The sequence below is a fragment of the Gracilinanus agilis genome, chromosome 2 (genome assembly GCF_016433145.1).
Source record: "Gracilinanus agilis isolate LMUSP501 chromosome 2, AgileGrace, whole genome shotgun sequence".
NCBI classification, from domain to species: Eukaryota; Metazoa; Chordata; class Mammalia; order Didelphimorphia; family Didelphidae; genus Gracilinanus; species Gracilinanus agilis.
The window spans coordinates 359478104-359504901 of NC_058131.1; the positions used below are offsets into that span (position 1 = coordinate 359478104).

At 39.8% G+C, this 26798-nt stretch overlaps 1 protein-coding gene across 1 annotated transcript in view; it reads left to right on the plus strand.

The window, feature by feature from the left end:
* The window catches only part of AFAP1L1 (actin filament associated protein 1 like 1), an 85943-nt gene that overhangs the window by 25031 nt on the left and 34114 nt on the right, over positions 1 to 26798 (plus strand). Inside the window, exons 2-5 of the mRNA XM_044659833.1 lie at positions 12320 to 12448; positions 16049 to 16132; positions 19237 to 19331; positions 22276 to 22384. Coding sequence (XP_044515768.1) covers positions 12320 to 12448; positions 16049 to 16132; positions 19237 to 19331; positions 22276 to 22384 — 417 coding nt within the window. The remainder of the gene's footprint in view (positions 1 to 12319; positions 12449 to 16048; positions 16133 to 19236; positions 19332 to 22275; positions 22385 to 26798) is intronic.

Consider the following 26798-nt stretch of genomic DNA (forward strand, 5'->3'; position numbering starts at 1 on the left):
GCAGAGAAGACTAGTAGAATTAGAGGTGCTATGGAAGTAGAAAATATGTGGAAGTGGGGAAAATAATAGGACTATGAGAATAGTGATAGTATTATGCCCTCTAAACATAGTAAAAGTAGTTGGGGTTACTTCAACTTCAGTGCTTCAAAATATCTATGATTTTGTTAATGTAGATCCTAACCAATTCCCTACTCACGCATATCCCGACTTTTCCACACCATATAATTGTTCTGAGTTGCTGTAGCTTAAAAAAAATTTAAATAAATTCATCCCCAGCTGACTAATCTGAGGGTGATCAACTTTTTACACTTAGGTAGGCTGGTCCTCAGCTATTTCAGGGCTCGTATTCAAAGCCTTCTAATTTAGTAGGATGTGCAAGAGCTTGTGAACCACTGATGGAATGATCCAGAACCTGGGGTCAGCTGCCCATCATTGTGGAACATTAGAAGAGAACTTCTGCAGAAGTATCCATAGTGCAGCGAGTAGAGTGCCCAGCCTGAAGGAGCTCTGTGACCCTGGGCAAGTCACTAAATCCTATTTACTTCAGTTTCCTCATTTGTAAAAAGAGTTGGGGAAGGAAGTGGCAAACCACTCCAGTATCTTTGCCAAGAAAACCACAAAGTTGGGCATAACTAAAATGCCTGAACATCATCTGGCTGAAACTCAGTTGTTAAACCTTTTTTAGGATGCCCCTTCATGAGAGGGTCTTCCCATTGTTGATTTTCTCCAGTTTATCCTGCATATACCTTACTATCTTTGTTTTCAAGTGTGTTTCATAAGAGCAAGAACTGTCTTTAGCCTTTCTTCTTAATCTTCAGTTTAGCATAGTGCCTGGCACATAGTAGATGCTTAATGAATAAATGTTGGCTGATCATCAATTAGAGTTATAAATGACCTCCAAAGCCTTCTAGTGCACCCCTTCCATTTGATAGATGAAGAAACTGAGAAGTGAAGAGTCTGTCCAAGGCCACTTAGATAGTAAATGTTAATGGTGGATTTGAACCCAGGACATCCTTTGACTCTTGCACAAGTAGAGCGAACTATAAGGAGATAGGACTGAAGTTTAATGCTGCATTCTGCTGCTTTTGCTTGTTTGTATTTTGCGTGTGTGTGTGTTTGTACGCAACTCCACTTGTTCCAGGCTACAATCTTTCTTATGGCTTTGTAAGGTCAGGAAGTGTTTGTTTGAATGATAAACAATGCTGATCCAGCTGGCTTCTGTGGCCCCTACTTCCAATCTGCTGTCTGGCCTTCACCAAGGATTGGAGGGAAATGCTTGTCAATTCAAAGGAAGGAAGGGAGATGTCCGTATAGCCCCAGCTGGGTACATTTGCAGTGGGTTGGATGAGACAAGAGATCTGGCTGTGGGAAAAGGGAAAAGAGGTTCCTCAAACCTTGGAGAGAAGCAAGGGAAGGTGACTATATTCCCTCTCTGATAACCTTTGGAACCAGGTGTCTGATAGGCAGATAATAATAGTCAGAGCAGAACATAGTCAGGATGGAGAAAGCATATTCACAGCTAGAATGTGGTTCCCGGGTAGAAGCCTGTTGATCCTTGTGTACCTCTGAAAGTATGGAAGGATTTTGGGAGAAGGAACACAGCTGGTCCAAATGAGACTGGATGGTATCCACTGATAAGAAGTGGTCTCAAATTATTCTGACTCATGCTTTGGATTATACATCTGAGGATCCTTTGAATCTAACAGGAGGTGATAATTTTGGAAGAGAGGCTGGACTCTGACAATAGGCAAAACCATCAAATGTGAAACAGAAGGAAGGCCTGGATATTAGCATCAATTCTGCTAATACTATTTAGCTGCCCCCATTTCTGAAATACTCTCCCTCTTCTGTTCCAACTACTAACCTCTCTGACATCCTTTAATTCCCTACTAAAATCCCACCTTACACAGGAAACCTTCCCCAGTCCCTCTTCAATCTATTGCCTTCCCTTTGGTAATTATTTTCTACTTATCTTATATATAGTTTGCTTTGTATATTTTTGTTTGCATGTTAGATTGTAAGCTCCTTGAGAACCAGATTTGGGAGGTTAAAGCATCGCCTTTCTTTTAGAATTGGGCCCAGTGGCATGGTGTCAGTCAAAGCCCCTTGCAATTCTGATAGCCTTAGATCCTTGCCAATGTTTTTCTGCTGTTTCTTAAAGGTGGTCCCTAACTGCTTTATCAGGTTAACAAAGTTGCTTACACTTAAAGTGAGCAAAATAAAGTTCACTCAAGGCAAATGTAGAATAAGAAAGTCAAGCAAGTGGAGAAAGATACTAAAAATGGTGGGGATTATTCATCAATATGATCAGGTTTAAAAAGGGAGAAAAAATGATCCAGCCTATAGCAGTAGGACCAAGGCCTATAAAACTTGGAAAACAATGCTTCCTCTGTGGTGAGTATTGATCAAGCCTTTATTAGAGTGCAGTACCCTTCAGGGGCCCTGCTGGGAGAAGAAAATGTAGACAAATGGATGAAGGTCTAAAGAGAGCATTAAGAACCCTGAAGGTTTTATGCAAAGGGAACTATCCTTACTTAGAATTCTAGTGTTCAGTCCTAGGTTAAGATTCTTTAATTAGCTTCTAGTTAGGGAATTCAGGTAAATGGCCTAGTATTCCTTTCAGGATTTTTACACACATATTAAAGCACAGATATAAAAAGGTTTTTGATTACTTGCTATGTGCAAGAAATTATTCCAGGGACTGCCAATATAGACAAAAACAAAATACCACTCCTCCCCCAAAAGAATGTAAGCTCCTTGAGGGCGGGGACTGTTTTTGGCTTTCTTTGTATCCTCAAATAGCATATAGTATTATCCCCTTAGCACCATCCCTGGCCCATGGGAGGTGCTTAATAAATATTGATTGATTAATCGCCATAGACATACAAAGTCAACCATCATAGCACTTTGAGACCAGAGAAAACCAGATGAATAGCATTTGCCAGAACCCAATAAGAAACTCGTTAGTTCACAGTGTTGGATACCTACCATTTTTAGGATTTTTTTTGAAATTTTAGAACTGGAATGAGCATTAGAGATTGCCTAAATCTTATCCTTCCATTGTGCTGATGAGAAAGCTGAAGTTGCAAGAAATGAAAAGGGCTGTTGAAGGCCATAAAGGTAATAAGTGGCAAAACCAAGTGTAAGTCCAATTCTTTCTGTCAAGTGTTCCACCATTTTATTTTATGGATACAACAGTTATTACTTTCACACCTAAGGTTACTGAGGCCTTAATGGTTGCTGCATTTAAGGCCATGTCCCTTGAGTGTTAGGCCTATTTCTCAGGCTAAAGGAAGTTTCAGGAGTTAACATGGAGGCAGGTAAGGGCTGTGCTTTGGAAGAGCTGGTTAGTACTATCAGCCAGAATCTTTGTGAATCGTATATTTAGATTTGGAGAGCATTTTAAATGGAGTTATATGGCTCAATGGATGCTATTCATTGTTGGTAGTGTGGAATATAGGAAGGGAAAACTATTTCCTATTACCAAATGAGATTGACTACCTCACTAGGTAATGATCTTTCTATCAGTTATGTTGTAGAAGAGATTTCTCCTCAGGTCCTGGCTGGACTAGATGATCTCCTTAGGTTCCTTCTTAGCTCTGAAGTGGCAGATATGAGTTCAACTCCTTCCACTCCTACCTATGTGACCTTAGGCAAGTAATTTAGCCTCTCTAGGCATCATTTAGAGACAAAATTGAGATCATGAGGCCTGGAAACAGGAATCTGGCCTCACCCACTTACTAGCTGTGTGATCCTGGGCAAGTCACTTGACCCTGTTTGCTTCAGTTTCCTCATCTTTAAATGAATTGGAGAAGGAAATGGAAAAACACTCTAGGATCTTTGCCAAGAATAACCAACTGCCCAAATGAAGAATTAGACATGACTGAAATGACTGAACAACCTGTTTCCTCCTGTGTAAAATGAAAGAACTGGACTAGATAACCTCTAAGGCCCCTTCCAGCTTTAGATATAGTATCTTATGAAGATAAAAAAGGGCCATATACCACCATAATGAAGTACTCTGTACCACCCTGGACAGAATGGGAAAAGAGTAACAAGTGCAGAGAAAGGAGGTATATAACCTTTTTTTTTTTTTAATTTTTATAAAATCCTTACCTTCCATCTTGGAGTCAATACTGTATATTGGCTCCTAGGTGGAAAAGTGGTAAGGGTGGGCAATGGGGGTCAAGTGACTTGTCCAGGGTCACACAGCTGGGAAGTGTCTGAGGCCAGCTTTGAACCTAGGACCTCCAGTCTCTAGGCCTGGCTCTCAATCCACTGAGCTACCCAGCTGCCCCCGGTATATAGCTTTTTTTTTTTTTTTTTTTTTTTTTTTTTTTTTTTTTTTTTTTTTAATTTGAAACCCTTAACTTCTGTGCATTATAGGTGGAAGATTGGTAAGGGTAGGCAATGGGGGTCAAGTGACTTGCCCAGGGTCACACAGCTGGGAAGTGTCTGAGGCCGGATTTGAACCTAGGACCTCCCGTCTCTAGGCCTGGCTCTCAATCCACTGAGCTACCCAGCTGCCCTCGGTATATAGCTTTTTGAGGAGAGCAATGTGTTGTTGTGGGAAGAACCCTGAAAAAACTTGTATTCACCTCCTGGCTTAGACCTTTACTCTCTGTGTCTTTGAGCAAGTTAATTCATTTTTGTGAGCCTCCTATTTCTTATCTCTGTAATGGGAAGAATACTTGCAGCTTAACCCATCTCACAAGGTCATTTTTTTTCTTGCTTTAGGTTTGCAAAGCTTTTTTTTTAATATATATTTTTATTTTTTAGAAAAAATTTTTCCATGATTCATGTTCTTGCTCTCTTCCCCTCCACTCCCCCTGGCCCCCAGCCAATGTGCATTTCCACTGGTTTCTTCAAGAGTCATTGATCAAGACCTATTTACCTATTATTGATAATTGCATTAGGATGGTCATAAAGAGTCTACATCCCCAATCATGTCCGCCTCAACCCATGTGTTCAAGCAGTTGTTTTTCTTCTGTGTTTCCACTCCTGTAGTACTTCCTCTGAATGTGGGTAGTGTTCCTTTCCATAAATCCCTCAGAATTGTCCTGGGTCATTGCATTGCTGCCAGTATAGAAGACCATTACATTCGATTTTACCACAGTATATGCACTTCGAGAAGAAAGAGGACCAAATTACAAGGTCATTCTGAGGAAAATGCTTTGTAAACTGGGCCTGCCATATAGGTATGAGCTAATTATTACTGTAGTTATGTTAACGCTGATGAATATTTGGCTTTGGGTGGAAGAGGCCCCTAGACACCAAGTAAGGAGATAGGAACCCTGGAGAACTAGCCATTTTTTGTTTCAGAGGTCAGGGAAGAAGAAATTCTCTTGCTTCCCTGTTTTCTGTCTTGGGGTAGGTCTACTGAGAACAGTGCTCTGAACTAAGTAAGGCAGCCCTCTGCCTGGTCATAGTTTTCAGAATGACCCTGAGGAACTGCCTCTATGTTCCCTGGGGTTTCCTTGTTCTTGAGCCAGGGAGGAAGCTGACTGCTTGGAAACAGCTGCATTTCCTGGTGAGATTATATGTGTGAAATCCAATCTTCACTCAGCCATTTAATAAGCATGTCCTGAGAATCTCCTGGACTTTGACATGTAGTAGTTGTGTGATCTTGGTCTGGTCACTTCCCTCTCTGTTTCTGTAAACAGGGCTTAGAGCTAGACTTGTGATTTCATTGATGGAAGGAATTCTCAAGAGAGAAAACTTTCTCTACCAAGGCAGTGAAGTCATTTTGTCTTAAAAGGCTCCTCCAAGGCAACTCGGTCACTTAAAATTTTAGAGAGCTGCCTGGGGGCACTGAGAGTGGGTTTGAAAGTGACTTGCCTAAGGTTGTTGAGTTCTTTCAGTGTCCCACTATCCATGACCCTATTTGAGATTTTCTTGGCAAAGATACCTGAGTCGTTTGCTATCTCCTTCTCCAGCTCGTTTAACGGATGAGGAGACCGAGGCAAACAGGGTTAAGTGACTTATCTGGGATCACACAGCTAGGAAGTATCTGAGGCCAGATTTGAACTCAGGAAGAGCCCTTAAGACTCCAGGCTTTAGCTTCAGCTCTTAAGTAAGCATAGGAATCATCTAGTCCAACTTCTTTACTTTACAGATGCTGCAGCTGATGGCCAGAGTGGGAGGTAACTTACCAAAGGCCACACAGCACACTACTCCCCAAATAAGGATTCAAATGAAAGCTTCCTCGTGTGGAGTCTGTGGTCCTTCTGCCACCTTCTACAATAAGCTTTCGCCAGTCCTAACTAAATGCTAGTTCCTTCCTTCCAAGATTTTCTTCAGTTTATCCTGGATAGATCTTGTTTGCATATAATTGTTGGCTTGCTGTCTCCCTCCCTAGATTGTGACCTCCCCAAGGGCAGGGATTGTTTTGCCTTTTTTTTGTTTTTTAATCTCCAGTGCTTAACACTGTGCCTGGCACCTAGTAGGCACTTAAATAAATCCTCATTGATTTAGCTTAACTATTTCACAATAGAAAAAATAAGGGGGAGCTTTGTATTAAAGCAAACTAGAACTTGAATTATTATCTAAGCTAGGAAAATGTGGTAGAGACATCACGTCCACTTAGAATGACTTCATAGGATTTATAGCTGGAAGGGAAGGGACCTAAGGATCATGTAGTACAACCATGTCATTTTACAATTGAGAAAACAGCTTCAGAGAAGTCAAGTGAATTGTCCAAGGTCACACAACTGGGAAATAACATTCAGGATTTAGATCATCCAGACCCCTCCTCTGACACCAAATCATAGAATTCTCTGCTGACTTTCCAGACTTTAAAAGGTGCTATCCCTAATAGAGGTAAAGCAGTTAGTGCAACAAGTTCTTTACTCAGGTTGGAATGGGTTAATATTTCATTTGGCCCTGGCCAAGAAGGGGGAAACAGAAGTTTCAAGAGATTGAAGAATATGAAGCGATACAGCAGGAAGAGCTACTTCCTGCAGACATCCTGGACTCAGAGCCGCACTGGCCTTAAAGGTCTGCTTGGGATAAGGAAAATGCCCAGGCTCTACATTGTTTTGTTTTGTTTTGTTTTCCTTGGGGGGAGGGTGGTATTTGGAGCAGAGCTGTATTCTGTCTATCAATGCAGAACACCTGCTCTGCAACTTACAGCTCTCTAGAGTACCCTGGGGTATGGAGAGATTAAGAAATTTGCCCAGAATCACACAGCTGTGTGTTAGAGAGATGGGACTTGACCCCAGATGTCTCAGACTCTGAGGCCAGCTCTACCCACAAATCCTCATGTAGCCTACCCTATCCTGTGTAGAAAAGACGGGAATAATTGGTGCCAAGGTCTGGTGCCCCTTGTCTCAGGAGCCAAGATGATCAATCCACTCAAAATCATGCCTTTCTTGTGTCTCTAGACCCTGGCTCTGATTCTTTGCAGAGCTTCACCTTGTCAAATGAACCCAATGGATTAGATCCGTAATTCCCAAAGTGGGTGCCACCACCCCCTGGTGGGTGCTGCAGCGATCCAGGGAAGTGGCGATGGCCACAGGTGCATTTATCTTTCCTATTAATTTTTATTAAAATTTTTTTTAAAATTACTTTCCAGGGGGCTAAGTAATATTTTTTTCTGGAAAGGGGGCGGTAGGCCAAAAAAGTTTGGGAACCACTGGATTAGATGATCACTTATGTTCTTTCTAGCTTTGAACTCTTTGAATCCTATGAATATAACCAGGAACCTCAAAGATCTTATTCATTGAAGTCCTTCTTCAATGCCTCATCAAGGGGCAGAAGGGGGCACTGATTCTCAGCACTGGTTCTGAAGTTGGAATTTATTATGGTCATCATTCAGTCATTTCAGTCATGACTGACTCTTTGTTACCCTATTTGGGATTTTCTTGGCAAAGATACTACAATAGATTGACTTTTTCTTCTCCAGCTTATTTTACAGTTGAGGAAACTGAGATAAATAGTGTTAAGTGACTTGCCCAGGGTCTAGTAAGTGTCTGAGGCCAGATTTGAACTCATGAAGAGGAGTCTTCCTGACTCCAGGCCTGGCTCTCTACCTTCTGTGTGTCATCTAGCTGCCCACTTTTATTTTAAAAGCTTCCTAACTGGTCTCCTTCACTCATTTCTCCCCACTCCAATCCATCTTCCTACACTGTTGCCAAAGTATTTTTACTTAAGTACAGATGTTATAATATTACCCCTTTACTCATTTAACTCCCTTGGCGTTCTATTTCTAATAGATATAGAATGTAAACTGCTCTATTGAACTTTTAAAGCCCTACATAACCTGGCTCCAACCAATTTTTCCAACTCCATCAGATATTACTCCTTCTATGTTTAGAGATCCACCTAAATTAATATTTTCTTTACTCCTGATACATTCTCTCTTCTGTTCCTGTGCCTTTTAACTGCTTGTCCCCCATATCTGGATTCACATCTTCATCTCTGCTTCATGGAATCTCTCTCTTCCTGGAAGACAAAGCTTAAACTCTACCTTCTACATGAAGCTTTTCCTGATTCTCTCAGCCATTAGTGTCTTCTCTTTCAAACTAATATTTATCTCTTTATGTTTATTCTGTAGCATTTTTCATCACTGACCCTCTGAAATGATGGCTGAATATTGTTTTGTTCAGAGTCTTGTGCTCTTTTTGCCAAATCACAATGCTTTCCACAAAACATAGGGTCTAACAAAGAAGAGAGAAGGGAAAAGGGAAGTTCAAGTCGAGGGAACGGAATGGAAAAAAAAATCAGAGGAAGGAATATTTGTGACATGTTGTTCAGTCTAGCCAAAATGGAGGTCATGTGTACAGAGTGGTAGAAGTTCAGATTGAAAAGGTCAGTAATCATAATAAATCATTTTGGCCTCACTTTGAAGCTCACAAAGTGCTCTTCTCACCACAGCCCTGTCAATTATTAGATTATTATAGTTATAGGTAGGTTATTTCAAGCAGTTAGGGGATGCAGTGGATAGAGTGCTGGGCCTGGAGTCAGGAAGACCTGAATTCAAATCCAACTTCACATACTTACTATCTGTGTGTCCTTGGGCAAGTCACACCACATGGTCCATGGGGTCACAAAGAGTCTGACATGACTGAACAACAACATTATTAATAATGGAATTAAGAGAATGACAACCAATGGAACTGTACACCATGACACAATGATCACTTGAAGAAACTGGGAATGCTTAGTCCAAAACAGAGAAGATTTGATGAGGAGAGATGTGATTGCTGTCTTCAAATAGCTATTAATAGTTGTCATGGGGAATGGGGCTTTATTTTCTGTGGTCCCAAAGGGCAAGATAGGAATTGGAACAGGACCTGTGATATCATTTAAATATGGACTTCAAGACCAGCTGTGTGTTTGTAGGGTATGCTGCATCTGCCTAAGGGGGAATTCTGAACCTCTGTGTGAGTGAGTGTGTGTGTGTGTGTGTGTGTGTGTGTGTGTGTGTGTGTGTGTGTGTATGTGTGTGTGTGTGTGTCCGTATGTCCATCTATCCTGGAACTCTTTGGCAGACTGGTGAAACCAATGGACTCTTTCTCAGAATAATGTTTGTAACTGCCTATTATAAAATACACAGGATTACAAAAGACATCATTTATATTGATATAAAGTTATGTACCTCCCCCTTTTTTTTAAGTTCATAAATTCCAAGTTCAGAGCCCTTGACCTAAAAGACAACAGTAGCTGAAATGGAAATGAGGGGGTATATGTAGTTGCAGAATAAATGACAAACCAATTCCTCATAAGAAGAAATTTCTTAGAACTGTCAGAAGTCACACGTAGTATCAAATGTTTGTTTTTCTAATGAACTGACCTTCTAACATCTCTTGTATATATCTCTCCTCACCAGTGCTACCACCCTGGTATAGGCTCTCATCTCCTCACACCTGGATTATTGCAGTAGCCCATGGACGGCTCTGCCTTGTCTCAAGTCTCTCTCCATTTTAGACTATCTTGCACTTGTTGTGAGGAAGATTAATTAGTGTTAATGTTGGGCCTAGCAGGAAGGGCTGGAGGATTCCAAGATGGAATGAAGGAGCAGGAAGTGGGCTTGTTCTCTGAGAGAGACTCCATTAGTGGTTGGCACAAACTGTTGCTAGCCCTGGGAGATCTCAGAGTTAAGGAAACCCTGCATCCTGATTTCCTGGGATCCTGAGTGGTGGAGGCTTTCAGCAAGTGGTCAAGACCTGCAGAGCTGCACCAAGTGGAGATGAAGTTTGGGATCTGGTGGACCGCATCTCAAGCACACTCTCTCTACCTGGATACCTTGGACCACCTTGACTCTTGGTGTCCTGTGATCATCTGTGGATAACTGTGAGCCCCAAAGCTATCCTCAGGCCCTTTAGCTGTGCTGGCCAAACCTGGCTGGAACCAGGTTTGAAGCAACCTTTCCAGTGATTCCAGAACTGCTCCTTTGGGCCCTGCCTGGCCTAGGTCAATTAGATTAGAGTAGTCAAGTCCTCCCCTTGCCCTGTGGTTTGCCCCTTAGGTTTTCAAGTGCAGAATCCCCTATCCCACCTTTATTTAGTTACTCACAATTAAACTGTTAAAACCTTTACCTTTGCCTGCTGGTTCCATAGACCCTGGCCTAGTGGTGAGCTGGGTGACCATTGGGGCTAACTGCCATCCCTGACAGTTAACAACAGCTTAGCAGTGAACCCTGGTCTCCCTATCCTGGTTGGTCCTGTCTCTCAGTGTGTGTACCCACAAACCATTTAGGTTATATTTTAACAACCCTGGTGCCCCATCTTTTACACACTCAGCTATCAAGTTACTCTGGCTAAAGAGTGACCACCCCATCACCACCCCGCCGTCCTTTTGTCCCAACCCACCCAAGTCAACAAACACCAGTGGTTCCCTCTCAAAGATATCAGGGACCCAGGATGAAATATAAAACCCTCTCTTTGGCATTCAAAACCCTTCACAATCTAATTACTTCTTACTCTTGATGAAACTAAATTGAGCCAACCATTCTGGAATAAAGCTAAAAAGTGGGGGAAGAGTATAGAAGGATTAAAATGTCCATTTCCCTTTTTTATTTCCTAAAACTCTTACCTTCCATTTAATACTCTATTGATTCCAAAACAGAAGAGCAGTAAGGCCTAGGCAGTGGAAATTAAGTGACTTGCCCAGGGTCACAGAGCTAGGAGGTGTCTGATGCCAATTTGAACCTAGGACCTACCATCTCTGAACCACCTAGCTGTCCCATCCATGCCTTCTTAAACCAAAATTCTTTACTTTTGTTTCTCATTTAAAATACAACCCCATTTCTCCTACTTTGATTGAGTTTGAATTCTACCTAGCTTTGCTGCTTATTGCCTGTAAATAAATGGTGACAAGTTATTTAAGTCTCTCTCTCTTTTTTTAAACCCTTACCTTCCATCCTAAAGTCACTACTATGTATTGTTTCCAAGGCAGAAGAGCAGTAAGGGCTAGGCAATTGGGGTTAAGAGACTTGTGCAGGGGGCAGCTGGGTAGCTCAATGGATTACGAGCCAGGCCTAGAGACGGGAGGTCCCGGGTTCAAATTTGACCTCAGACACTTCCCAGCCATGTAACCCTGGGCAAGTCACTTCACCCCCATTGCCTAGCCCTTACCACTCTTCTGCCTTGGAACCAATACACAGTATTTACTCCAAGATGGAAGGTAAGGGTTTGAGAGAGAGAGAGACAGAGAGAGACTTGTGCAGGATCACACAGCTAGGAAATGCCTGATACCAGATTTGAACCCAGGACCTTCTGTCTCTAGACCTGACTCTCAATGCTCTGAGCCACTCAGCTGCCTCCTTCGTGTTCCCTTTGATCTAGAAACTCTATTGCTAGGTATGTAGCCTAGAAAAATTTTTAAAGTTCCACACACCCAATATATTCATAGCAACACCTTTAAAAAAATCACAATTTGGTTAATTCTATATATTATGTATTATAATATATAAATAGAATATTATGATGTCATAAGAAGAGTTGACTGAAGAACCTACCTAAAGGATTCAGAGTCCAGTCTGAATGATTATTTATCAAGATTGTGTTAGAGGAGATTCCTTCTGACATCCATTTCTGCTCTAAGATTCTATAATTCTGCTTTTCATGCCTCCAGAGTTGAGGCCACCAGGCTTCTCTCCCAGCCTTTCTAGCCCTGCCCTGTGCTTAAAGAACCATTGCTGATCCCTGACTTGGCTCCTTCACTGTCCAAATCCTGTGTCAGGGGCACCTTCTCTGGATGGAAGGAGAAGGATCCTATGGAAGAAACTCCAGGTCCCCTGGCCTCCTTGACACCCACCCAGAGTCATGCAGAGAGCCCTGCCTTCATCAACTTGTATTTGTACCTTTTTTTTTTTAAGTTCTAGAGCAGCTTCTTCCTGAGCTTACTGGATTACTCAGTCTCCTGGATCATGAGCACCTGAGTGAAGCTACCTTGGAGAAGAAAATAGCTGTCTCGGCCATTCTGAAGAGTCTACAGCCTCTTCCAGGTCAGTCCCTCCCTTTCTCTCTCTTTGAGAAATCTCCACAGCCGAACAGCTTTCACCTCCTAATAATTAGTGTACTGACTTTGAAAATAATCACTGGACATCTCCCATGAGAAATCATCATGGAGATCACCTTTAAGTTGGGCATTAAAAAAATGGGTTAATGAAGAGAGGGAAGGGCAAACCTCTGGTTCTAGAGATTAAGATGAGCCAGAAGCCAAAAGAGTACAATAGTATAGACATATTCAGGAGATGGTCCAGTCCCACTATGTCTGGGGCATAGATTGGATGGAGGAGAGGAAGGGCCTAGAGTACCAGGTAGAGGAATTTGAACCTTACTTCATAGACAGTAGGGAATCATTGAAGATTTGTGAGCCTATCACTGATTTGATCAGATTATGGCCAAGAGAAATTCTTCTGGTTGGGTTGTGAAGGAGAAATGTTAACAGATAGAGTAGAGATAGGAAGATCTCTTAGGAAGCTTTTGCAATAAGCCAGGTGGGAGATAATGAGGATGTGTCTTCTAAAATGGTACTGATGAAAACATTGGCAATGGACAGGAAACCTGGAAGAGGCAGAATCTGGTATAATTTGATAACTGATGAGATTTGGATTATGAATCTAAGTTAACTTCTAGTTGCCAATATGAAGAAGGGAGAATGATGGTGACATGCACATGATTCTCTAGGCGTAGGAGTCACTCTGAGATATGCTTGGGTGCATTGATCTGAGAATGTCTTTGTTCTATCTCATCTCTTCTTTTTATATCCTCCACTACAGGCTATCCATTTCCAGCCTCTACTCTACAGAGGAATAACTGTCCTTTTCCTCTTTCCCCTCAGATTTGTAAACCAAATAGATCATGAAGGATCTTGTCAGTTTATCCTTTAGTGGACATTCTTGATTTTAAAAGTCCTCTTGAGATGGGCTGTCCCACTTCAGTTCATTCATGGGCTCAGCCCTTCTAGATCCAAATGATTGATTCTTCTTGGGCAAGTCTCTTCCCCTTCCTGGCCTTCACCTTTTTCTCTTCTGTAAAGTGAAAGGCTTGGCTTCTGTGCTCTCTAAGGTCCCTTCCATCTCTAAATTCATTCACTACCTTGCTGAATTATGGCTTTCCTCTCTCTACTAAGGGAATATTTTAAAGGACTAGATAATCCAGTTTCCCCATCACCTCAAGGCACAGCATCCCAAGAACACTCATTCTTCCTAGTCCCAGTTTTCATAGAATTAAGGAAGGCAAAACTTTGATATGTCAAGTAAATAATAGTTCCAACATATTCAGCACTTTACAGTTGATGGAGTGATTTTCTCATTTGCCCAATAGGATAAGGAGAACAAGAATTATTATGCCCATTTTACACATGAGTAAATTGAAGCCCAGAAAAAAAAGGAAGCAGAAAAAAAGTGGTTACTATCTTTTGTAGTTCAGTTGAAAACAAAAGAGACATTTTAACTATAGAAAAGTACTTGACTGTTACATGAAACAGTAATTAGAATCACTCTGCTTGGCTTCCAGAGCAGAGATAGCATCATGAGAGTAAAAGATGAAGAAATATAAGATAGGACAGTTGCTAGTTGTGGGAACCTGAGCAATTCACTTAACTCTCTTGAGCCTCAGTTTTCTTGCCTGTAAAATTGACACAGTAATAGCATTTATCTTATAGAGTCCTGGTGTTTATCAAATAAGATAATGTAAGGTAGAGTGCTTTATAAACTTTAAAATGCTAGGTCAGTATAAGCTATTATTATTGTTCTTTTGGCTCTTTAAAGGGGTAAATTTCCCATTAGCATTCCTTCCAGAAGTGAAATATACTGTCTTAAGCAGTGATAAATTCTCCATCTTTAAGTGAAGTCTAGGTGAATACTTGGAAGAGAGAAGATCCCTGCTCAGATTAGGTTCTAGACTTAATGACTTTTTTTTTAAACCTTACCTTCCATCTTAGAATCAATACTGAACATCAGTTCCAAAGCAGAAGAGCAACAAGGACTAAGTAATGGGGGTTAAATGACTTGCCCAGGGTCACCCAGCTAGGAAGTGTCTGAGGCCAGATTTGAACCTGGGACCTCCCGTCTGTAGGCCTGGCTCTCAATCCACTGAGTCACCTAGCTGTTCCTTGGGATTAAATGATTTTGGGGGCTTCCAGATCTTCCTAGCTCTTAGCATGCGGAAGCAGGACTTGAGCCACATTTATCCTGACTCAAAGCCTGCTATCTTTAGGATTCTCAGTCTTCTAGTTAAAAAAAGTACCTAGGGGGCAGTAAGATGGTACAGTGGATAGAATGCCAAGCCTGGAGTTGGGAGGTCCAAAGTTTAAATCTGGTACTAGTTGTGTAACCCTGGGCAAGTCCCTGTTTGCCTACCCCTTGTACTTCTATTCTATAATGGGGAATAACCAGGGAAGTTAACTAAATGTTATCTGTGGGCTCACAATGGAATGTGAAGGAGATAGGAGTGTCAGAAGGCAGGACCAAACAAGGTAGGGAGACTGGGTTTAACTGCTAGGAGATTATGTTAACAGAAGTGGCAGTTAGACCCTAACTGTCACCCTGCACCACCTAGACAAGGGGCCTATGGAGCCAGCAGGCAAATGGCAAGAGTTTATAACAATTTTAATTAAGGAAACAGTAGTAAAGGATGGGAATAGGGGTTTCTACACTTTCAGACTAAGGGCAAACCCACAGGGTCAGGGGAGGGACTTATCTACACTCATCTAAGACCTAAGCCAGGCAGGGCCCAGAGAATAACAGGACTGGAGTGGGAATCCTCACAGTAGAATCCAGAGATGTTATCAGGATGCCAGAAACCAACTCCTCCAGAACTGAGGGTCCAAAGTAGCCCAGTAGGGAGAGGAGCCTGCAAGCTGTCCACCAGATCGCAGATCACTCCCTACTCAGTGCTGTCTTGCAGGATTGATGTCCTCTGCTTCTAACCTTCACCACTCTCCAAGATCCCAGGGAATCAGGGTGCAGCTCCACTAGCTCTGAGGTCTTCCAGGGTCAGTTACAGTTTGTCTCAACCACCATAGAGTCCGTCTCAGAGAGCCAGCCACACTTCCTGCTTCCCCGTTCCATTTGGAATTCTCCAGCCCTTCCTGTTAAGTCTCCTAACTAATAACTAAATAATCTTCCTCACAACAGTTCTAAAGTTGTTACTTAGAAAGTAAGGGTTTAAAAATGTATATTCGGGTCTGGCCTGATATAGCAAACTAAATATATATAACAAAGTTATACATAACAAACTAAAATCACAGACTCCTAGAAGGTAAGTGTTCAAATTGGCCTTAGAGAACATCTCAAACAATCCTCTCCTTTTACTTTGGGGAAACTGAGACCCAGAAAGAATTCCCTGGCCCAAAATCAAAATATGAATTACTGACAGAACCAGGACTAGAATCTCATTCTCCAGGATTTTTTCCACTGCACTTTGCTATCTCTATCCCCCTAAACAGCCTGTGTTCCATTTCTGCCTGATCCCTGGTGGAGGGAATATTTCCTAACCTTGTACAGAGTCTGGAAAGGGACCTCTTAACTCCCTCTGAGCCTGAGGCAGTGTGGAGAGGATTCCTTCCCTCCTTTCTGACTTCTTATCCTTCTTTGCAGGAAAGGAGATATCTTACATGTATATGAACACAGCAGACTTGCACTCTGGACCAAGCTTTGTGGAGTCACTTTTTGAAGAATTTGGTATGTATTTTCAAATATGCAACTCTTATAATACTCTTCTGTGGTTCTCTGAAATACCTGGGTGGCCCCTGCTTTGTCCTGTGTCTCAGAGTATCTCTCAGATGGTCAGAGCTAAGAGGGACCTTGTTGTTGTAGTTTAGTCCTTTCAGACATATCTGACTTTTTGTGACCGTGTATGGGGTTTTCTTGGCAGAGATACTGGAGTGGTTTGCTATTTCCTTCTCCAGCTCATTTTACAGATGAGGAAACTGAGGTAAACAGGGTTAAGTGTCTTGCTTTAGGTGTCTGAAACCAGATTTGACCTTGGGTTTTCCAGACCAGGCATTCATCGCCTAGCTGTTCAGAGAAGGATCTAACTTAGGTCCTCTTATTTAACAGGGGAAAAAGTTGAGGTGTGAACAAATGACTTATCTAAAGCCACATTCCAGTCAGTGGCAGAGCAAGCCCTAGAAGCCAAATTTTCTGGCTTCAAATTGAATGTTCTTTCTATTATACAGTAGCACTTTGTGTGATTAGAATTTAATCAGCTTGATGAGTAGGGTTGAAGTCAGGCTTTTAAGACATATTTTTTAGGAACTATGGAAACCTAGTTTTGAGTTTGAAAGAATGGGTGCATGTTTGATTGACCTTAGAGTAAATTGGGGGACAAAAAGAACCCTGACCTAAAGAATCAGGAAATGTCTTTGGAGTTAGAGGACTTGAACTCATATCCTGCCTCAGACAGTACCTTCATGACCTTGTGTGAGTCATTCCTTCCTTCCTTCCTTCCTTCCTTCCTTCCTTCCTTCCTTCCTTCCTTCCTTCCTTCCTTCCTTTCTTCCTTTCTTCCTTTCTTCCTTTCTTCCTTTCTTCCTTCCTTCCTTCCTTTCTTGCTCTCTTGCTTTCTTTCTCTCTTGCTTTCTATCCTAGCAACAACTCTAGAACAGAAGGACAAGATCTCGGCAAAGAGAATAAAATGATTTGCCTGGGATCACACAACTAGGAAATATCTGAGGTTAGATTTGAACCCAGATCTTCCCAACTCAAGGCCTGGTGTTCTATCCACCAGGCCACCAAGCTGCTGTCCCTGTGCTACTCATTTATACAAGCCCTTCTCTGGGCTTTAGTTCCCTCTACTGCAAAATGAGGAAGTTGGATGAGATGACATCTGAGGTCCCTTCTAGCTCTAGAGCTAGGACACTATGATCTTTTGAGATGTGACTTTGGATCAAACCCTTCCCACTTGGTAGCTCTCAGCTTCCTAATCTATAAAATGAAGGGAATTGGAGGAGGTGATTTCCAGGATTCCTCTTATTTCTAATTTTCTAATATCATCCTGATATGGACAAATCTTTGGATTAGATGTTAGGATTACAAACAGATTTGAAAAACAATAACACTTACATAGCATTTTAAGATTTATAAAGAACTTTCAAAATAATTCTGTGAGGTATATCTTTTTTATTATTTTTATTTTTTAGAAAAGTTATTCATGGTTACATGATTCATGTTCTTACTTTTCCCTTCACCCCTCCCCCCAACCCCCCCCATAGCCAACGCACATTTCCACTGGTTTTAATATGTGCCATCGATCAAGGAGGTATATCTAATAGACCCTGCTTTCAAAGAACTAGTACTCAAATAGGGGTTTACCTTCAATTCCAAGAAGAACAGAGAGGGACTATTTAATTTTTTTTTGTCTTTGCATATCTATGTTTCAGCTGTATGTGTCTAGTACATGTTAGGTCATTAATAAATACCTGTTGATTAGATCCCAGCAAAAATCACTTAATACAATGGAAAAGGAGATAAGTGAATAGGAAAAGTATAAGCAAAGTGTTAAGAGAATGTAGCAGAGGGGGCAGCTGGGTAGCTCAGTGGATTGAGAGCCAGGCCTAGAGATGGGAGGTCCTAGGTTCAACTAGCTGTGTGACTCTGGGCAAGTCACTTGACCCCCATTGCTTACCCTTACCACTCTTCTGCCTTGGAGCCAATACACATTATTGACTCCAAGATGGAAGGTAAGGGTTTAAAAAAAATTAAAAAATAAAATAAGAGAACTTAGCAGAGAAAATGATCATTTTACTGGGATCGGTGGAAGGGTAGGGTAGAGAATTGGGGAAGGCTACTTAGAAAGATAGCACCTGAGGGGGCAGCTGGGTAGCTCAGTGGATTGAGAGTCAGGCCTAGAGACAGGAGGTCCTAGGTTCAAAGTTGGCCTCAGACACTTCCCAGCTGTGTGACCCTGGGCAAGTCACTTGACCCCCATTGACCACCCTTACCACTCTTCCACCTAGGAGCTAATACACAGAAGTCAAGGGTTTAAAAAAAAAAAAAAAGAAAAGAAAAAAAGAAAGATAGGACCTGAATTGGACCTTGAAGGAGAAAGACTTCAGTAGGTGGAGATGGAGTTTTGGGAAATTCATTTCTAGGCTTTGCTGGGAGGGGTAGGGAATGTGACCAATCATGAGAAACAGGAGAGAAAAGGGCAAGAATGAGAGTTAGAGTAGACCATTTGGCTGAAATATGGAATATATGAAGGGGAGATACAGTTACGGTGTAATATAAATTCTTTCATTAGTTGATTCAACAAAACTTCAATAAACTACTTTTTGCAGAGAATCATATTTGATTCTAGAAGAGACACAAATTTTAAATGAGGCATCATCCCTTTCCTCATGATGCTTACAGTTTGTTCGGAAGATACGTTGTAAAGACAACTATAATTCACAACATTATATGTTAGATACTTCAGTGAGAGATGCTAATCATTTTCTCACTATATCTTCTGATTGGCCAAGGGTACAGAGTGAGTCATATTATTTTGGAAATGGCCAATGCTGGAATTTATTTTGCTTGCCTATGTATATTTGACACAAGAATATTTTTTCATTTTTTCTTTAACAAGTGGAAGTTGGAGAGAAAATAGACTTTTGTTAATTGCAGAAAAAAAATTAAATTAAAATAAAATTTTAGCAAGGTACAAAACAAACTGTGAGATCAGAAATGGAAAGTCTTTACAAATCAGGGAAGCCTTCAAGAAAGAGGTGACATTTTAGTTGAGATTCAAAAAATGGAATCTATTCCAGGCTCAATCTCTATCTAATGATCTGAATCTTTCTTAGACTGTAACCTGAGTGACCTTCAGAACATGCATGAGGATGATTGTGAGACTTACAGAGACAGCTTGGAGCCAGCAACGGAGCAGTTCCTGAGAAAAGTGAGTTAGGGATTAGAATGTTTTCGGTGCTGATCTCTCCCTTTGATAATAAGGATGGGTCCTAGTTCTATCATTAGAAGTAATGCTGGGGCATCTAGGTGGTTCAGTGGATAGGGAACCAGACCTGTTCTGGGTTCAGATATGGTCTCTGGACACTTCATATCTTTGTGACCCTGAGCAAGTCACTTAACTCCAATTGCCTAGCTCTTAACCCCCTTCCACCTTGGAACTGACCCTGAGTATCAATTCTAAGACAAACAGACAGTAAAGGTTTAAAAAAAAAAAAGAAAAAGAAGTCATGCTGTGTCAAACCTAAACCCACAGAATCTGAGAGAAGGGATACCAAAGGATGCGTAATCCAACTCATGCTCCCTGGGCAAAAAAAAAAAAAAATTTCTCTAAGTTCCCTGACGATGAATCAAATCGATGATTTTGAAGATTTCCAGTGATGAGGAGCTCACTATCTCTTACAGTAGCCCATCCCACTTTGGGAGAGCTCCATTAGGAAGTTATTTTTTACACTGACCTGAGATCTGTTTCTTTGCAGCTTCCATCCATTGTTCCTAGTTCTGCCCTATGGGACCACAGAATGAGTGCGATCCTTTTTATAGTTGAAAGCCCTATAAACACTTTAATGCAATTATCATCTTCCTTCCCACCCCCTCTTAATTTTTTTCCAGACTAAATGCTCTCAGTTCCTCTCAAAAGACTCACATGGCATAGCCTCCGGTCCTCTCACCATTCTGGTCATCCTCTAGGATATGTGCTGCTTTGTCCACTTCCTTTGTCAGCTAAGCAATGGTGCTTAGCATGGAGCACAGTACTTTATGTGGGGTCTGACTAGGGCAGAGGAATGCAGGATTACCATCTCCCTCATTCTGATCACAGTGTTTATGTATTTGTTTGTTTGTTTGTTTGTTTTTTAAGACCCTTACTTTCTGTCTTAGAATCAATACTGAATAGTGATTCTGAGGCAGAAAAGTGATAAGGGCTAGGCAGTTGAGGTTAAGTGACATGCCTAAGGGTCACACAGCTAGGAAATGTCCAAGATCAGATTTGAACCCAGGGCTATCTGGCTCCCTATCCACTGAGCCACCTACCTAGTAGCCCCTACAATACTTATATTAATGTAGCCTAAACTCAATTAGTTTTTTTTAGCTGTCATATCACACTGCTGACTTTTGTTGAGATTGCAATTCTCAAACCCCTCAGAACTTTCATGACAGCTATTGTCTCCCCAAACCTTCTCTGTCCTGTTCTTACTCTATAAGAGGCAATTTTGGAATCCTACCATGGAGATGCCGTGATTCCATGATGTGAGCTCTCCTACCATTTTATAGTCTTTAGGCTGAAGAGTTATTTTTCCTGTTGCTAAAATAGTATTTCAGTGTCAGGTTTTTTCTTTGTCTTTTGCTCATTTTGGGGAGGGATTTTTCCCCAACCTCACCTATATGTTGAAGTTTAGCTCTATTCCTGGGATGGAGGGAGTACTGTTCTTGGGTTCCTTGGTGCCACATGCACTGGATTAAGCTGGATTCTGCTCCTCAGTTACCAGTTCCCTGGGTGTCTTAAACTGAGTTGATCCTTCTGCTAAGGGTTCCCCCACGTATCCTTTCACCAGGCCATTCCTACTCCTGGTTCTCCTGGTGCTGAGAGCACTGGGCTGCTCCTGCATGTCCGGGGCTCATCTCATATTACTGATTTCCTTGCTCTTCCCTCTTACCCCATTGAGATGGGTCCCTTCTGCTATCCCTCTACATTTTTATTTGGCTATAACATTGCTTCACTCCATCTTTTTTTGGTTCTACTACCTCAAAAGTTGTTTTTGAGGTTCTTTTTTGTGCATATATGGTTGTTTGGAGGTGGGTTTGGGTGAGATGGGAGTCTTCCTTACTCAACCGTCTTGGCTGCCAAAAGCAGGTCTTCTAGGCTGATAGCTGACTCTGGCCTTAGACAAATCATTTTCTCCTTTCTTTAATCTGTTTCCTCATTTTTTAAATGGGAATTTTTAAAATGTCTTCTTCAGCAGACAATGGTGGAAACTGGGAGGATCTATGGCCAAAACTTTTGCAACTAACTATAAAAGACTCTAGAATTAGTAACTTTTTTTTTTTTATTAAACTCTCACCTTCCACCTTAGAATCAATACTGTGTATTGGTCCCAAGGCAGAAAAGCAGTAAGGGCTAGGCAGTGGGGTTTAAGTGACTTGCCCAGGGTCACACAGCTAGGAAGTGTCTAAGACCAGATTTGAACCTAAAACCTCCCTTCTCTAGACCTGGCTCTCAATCTACTGTGCTACCCAGCTGCCCCCAAAACTAGAAACTTTAAAAAAAATTGGTATTCATGAATTTACTTGGGAAGGGAAGTGTTGTTATAATAGAGTTTTCCTGGAGATAGAAGGATATCATCCAATGAAAAACAGTATTAGAGCAATAGAAAGTTCCCTGCACTAGAAGCTGTGAGATCAGGGTGTGAGTCTTGGCTTTGGCACAGTCACACTGTGTGTCAGTGAATGAATCACTTTCTCTCTCCATGCCTTACCTTTATATTTCATAAAACAGACTTTGTGATCTCTGAATCTCTTCCCATTCATTGCTTCCTTCTTTTAATTTGATAATCTATCTTGTATATGGCTTGTTTAGTATATAATTGTTTCCACATTGTCTCCCTCCACTGTAAGTTCCTTAAGGGAAGGGACTGTCTTTTACTTCTTTTCATATCCCCAGGGTATAGCACAGTATTTGGTGCAATGTGGATGCTTTGTAGATGTTTATTGTTTGATTGATCCCTAATGATCCATGGTCCTGCCATTCCTGAGTCCAAGTTGTGGATTTGCATTAAGATTGACATTCTTACCACCTGTGATTCCCCCCACCCCATCTCCAATATGCCAGTCTCCTTTCCTTTGTACACATTAGTTAATATTTTTTTCTTTTCTTTTAGACATTGGATCCTCCTCCACCACTTCCCACTAATCCTCCCCCAGAAGATGACTATGAAGAAGCCCTTCCTCTGGGTCCAGGCAAAACACCTGAATACATCAGCTCTCATAGTGAGTCTACTAGGTGGTCAGAGGTCAGACAGAGACTGAGGGGTGGGATAATGGGTAGGGATATTCATATGATGATGGGGACTGGATCTATGATTTTAAAGGAAAATCTGCATGAGGACTCATCACCTTCTAATGCAGGTTGGCATCTTCTGCAACTTAAAATATTAGAAAGTTGCTTAGATCACAGAGATGTTAAATGACTTACAAAGGGGCCAACCGATATGGTGTTTGATTTTTTTTCTATTCATTTGTTATTCACTCATTCATTTCTCTTATGAGAGGTTAATGCCCAAATAATAGATACATGTCATTATTAGAAGTGGTTTTCTCTACTGGTTTCTCTTAATTTTATTGGCGTGAATATAAAAATTTGGAAGGTTGGGAGCAGGATAAGTCCAGGGTAAATCCCCAATTGTTGATTAGGGAAAAATCCATACTTAAAAACCTTCTAAGTTAAAAGTACCAGATATTGGAATTCTGTTTAATTTTGGGTAAACAATAATTATAAAAGTAAGAAATATTATCTCTTCTTCAGATGAGCTTAATAGTATTTAACGATTAATGGTAACAGAGAAGATATATAACCAATGTAATGTAAAATGTAAGTGGAACTAATATGGCAATGAAAATGAAAAAAAGTTATAAGATGGATTAAAAACCAGAATTATTAAAGATTTTTTTCAGTAAACATTTAATGAAAAAAGATCCATATTAATTTAAATGAAAAATTTATCTTAAATTATTAATGCTACTAATAATTTACAAAAGCTAGTGGTGACCCTGATAATGATGAACAAATTTGAATTTTCAGGAAAAGCATTAAAGTAGACAAGAACATTATATTGTTTGTTTTTCCCTGAATGACAGTAAGTCAGTTTTGTGTGTGTGTGTGTGTGTGTGTGTGTGTGTGTGTGTGTGTGTTTACATTTAATCTGCAATATTTTAAGGTGAAATAAAATTCTTATCTAATTATTAATTTAATGCTCCATTATCAAATAAAACACCCAAAAAAGATAAATAACAAAAAATTACCAAGCCAAAGAAAGATTAACTACATCTAATATAGAGAGAGAATTTAAGGAGAAAAAAGAATACAGGGTTTTTCCAAGTACATTTGGAATACACAAAAAAAACCAACCATATCTAAGGCTTAAAGAAAATACTTTATGCATTACATTTATGGAGCAAAAGGTAATAAAGTTAGTTGTAAATGATGATGCTATGAAGAAGCTAAAAAAGATCTCTTAAATAATTCCTCAGTGAAAGAGGAAGTTGTTTTTTAAAATAGATTATATGAAATATAATAGTGATACAAATATTCTTTTCAAAATCTCTGGAATGTAGTCAAGGTGGTACCCAGAGCCAAATAGATGGTGCCGAATATATAATTCAATTAAGAAGAGAAACTTATAGTCGAGTCTACATTTCAGAAACTTGGAAAAGAAAAAAGCCAATATATACTGTTCCATATAAAATAGAAATAACAAAGAGCAGAAATGAGTAAGTGGAAATAAGAAAATAACTGTATAAAGGATTCCCCATAACTGATAAAAAAAAGTTAGCAAATAGAATTAAACAAAATGATAGACAGAAGCCCAGATTATCAAAATGAGAAACAGGAAAGAGAAGAACAAAATAATTTAAGAAAATTATTGGAGATTATTATTCTACATAATTCAATGCTAATAAGTTGGAGAATCTAAAACATGGTTAATAAAACAATACCACCAAATAGTAATATTAACTTTTAAATGATCAAAGCAATGATTGATGCTTGTGCTACATTTTAAATGTTCAAGACAAATCTTAGGAAAAAATCAGACTAACCATTAAAGATCTGTCATAAAAAAAAAAAGCACGCAATAAATAGGTGTATCATAAGCAAATTCTGTCAAACCACTTCATCTTTCAAGTAAACATAGGTTGGGTCCCTATAACTAGGCAAATGTAAGACTGAAAAAAAGGAAATTTCACACCAAAATAAATTAATATCTACAAAAAATATATCAGTACTTTAAAAAATTATCCATTTTGATCAAATGAGATTTAAAATTGTAATGAAAATAAAGTTAAACAACAGGAAAATGATGTCACAAGTATATTAATAAAAAAATCCACAGCTACATCAGATACTTTAATTTCTTTTAAAGAATGTTATAAATACAAATAGGGAGAAAATATTTTTCCTTGTTATAATAAAAACAAATATAGAAATTATGTGAAATGATGAGTTCATATCATATGCAATGTAATAACCTTATAGGAATTCTCATTAGACAATTTGTAAAACCGGGCCAACTATTCTTTCTACTTTTCTTAATATAATAGATGCAAATTTATTTTAGCAGTAAGGCATGAAAAAGAAATGAAAAACAAGTATTTGGAGATAAAAAAGTTAAAGTATTTTCATATGCAGATGAATATAGTTACACATTTAGAAAACCCACGAATTGCAACAACAACAAAAGAATTTATGAAATAATTTATTTCAGCAATCAACAATCAGGTCCTCAACTTTGAAAGGCAATGGAGTAGTATAATATAAAAAAAGACAAATTTATAAAAATCCCAAGAAAAATGAGAAGATATAGGACATTGAGGCAATGGGAGGTCAGCAGAACCAGAAGGATAGCATAGACATTGACTACAATTCTGTGAAGACAAAAATAAAACTAAGCTTTCCAAATATAATGATGGAGTTATGAGGAGGACACAAAGGATATTCACTTTTGTTTGTATTTGGTTTAATGTTGATAAAATTGTACAATACTGTTATTTCTCTAGTTGGTTAAAATATAAATGGTTCAAATTTGAGGATCTGACCGGGTTAGTTCCATTTTTTTTTCAGTTATTTTAATTTTCATTTGTTGTGAATGATTTTAATAATTAAATTCTATATATTCTAGTTTATAATAATTAAATTTAAATTTAATAATAATAAATATCAATTTTAGCAATAATAAAATTATAATTAACAATAAAATACAATTATAAAAACAAAGATAAGTAATTTAATTTTAATAATGATAAAATTAAGTAATTTAATTTTAATGATGATAATAATGAAAATTTAAAATTAAAACAAGGAAAGCAAACATTTTAAATATGGTTCATTGGAATAGAAATCCAGAAACTTGATTTTGAGTATTAATTCACCTACTTATTCAGTATGTGGTCTAGGAGTCCCTTCCTCTCCCTGAGTCTCAGTTTCTTCATCTCTTAAAAGGGAGAGAAATGGATTGGATGACTTGAAGGTTTTTTTGACATTGTGGGTTCCCCTTGGAGCCAGTTGAACTACTGCAACTCTAACCTCAGGCTTTGGTGTCACTGGAGGAAAGGACCATAATCTGTTGACATCATCAGTATCTTAAACCATTACAATTCTTTGGTCTAAAGAACATACTAGAACAGTCTTCCCACTGGGGAAGCCAAGAGGCTGGGCTCACAATATCCCTGGCAGTGGGAGAGCCATAGGGCCCGAGAGGGAAGTGACTCAGGAAGAGAGATACTGGAACCTTTTCCAGGGAGGAAGGCCCCAATAACGTCATGCAGTATCCTTCCTGACAGATACTGCCTCTGGATAGTATTGCCAGGTGTCCGGAGGTCTCCTCTCAGAACAGAGATTGGACGAAATCCATTCCCTCTCTTCCCCGCTCCCACACCTCCATCTCTGACAATCTGTGGCCAAAGTCTTTGCTTAGTTTCTCAATAGAGCCAATGTCCTTGGATTTTGAGGATTCTGAGGAAGGAATGATGATGGTTTCCTAACAAACTTTTGCTGCTTTCCACATCTAGAGTCCACACTTACCCTCTGGGGAGAATCATGAACTTGAAGTCATGAGGCTTGAGTTCTATGCCCATCTATGACACTATTTACCCAATGACTCTGGGCCATCCAATCACCATAGTCATAAATCTTAGACTATGGCATACTGGTTAAAATGCTGCATCTGGTCAGGAATGCTTAAGATCAAATCCAGCTTCAGACACTGGGTGACCCTGAGCAAATCACTTAACTTCTATCTGCCTCAGTTTCCTCATCTGTAAAATGGTGATAATAATAGGACCTATTTCCCAGGGTTTTTGTGAAGATCAGTAAGATAGTATTTGTAAAGCACTTTATTACTTTCCTGCATAATCCTTTATATCCTGGACTATAATGTAAGAGTAGTACTGACTTCATAAGGATTTTTGGAAGCATATTAAATAAAAAAGTCTTCCCTTTTGTTTCATATGTAAATATTAAGAAATAAATACTTCTTTTTCATAACGAACTTCTTCCTTGAGGAAAGTGTGTAGAAGGTCAAGAACAACTCCCCTTCACCAAAAACAAAACAACACAAAAAAAAAAAATCTAAGGCCTTAGGAAAGTGTATTAAGTGTGATAACCAAATTTAGAACAAAGAGAACCTCT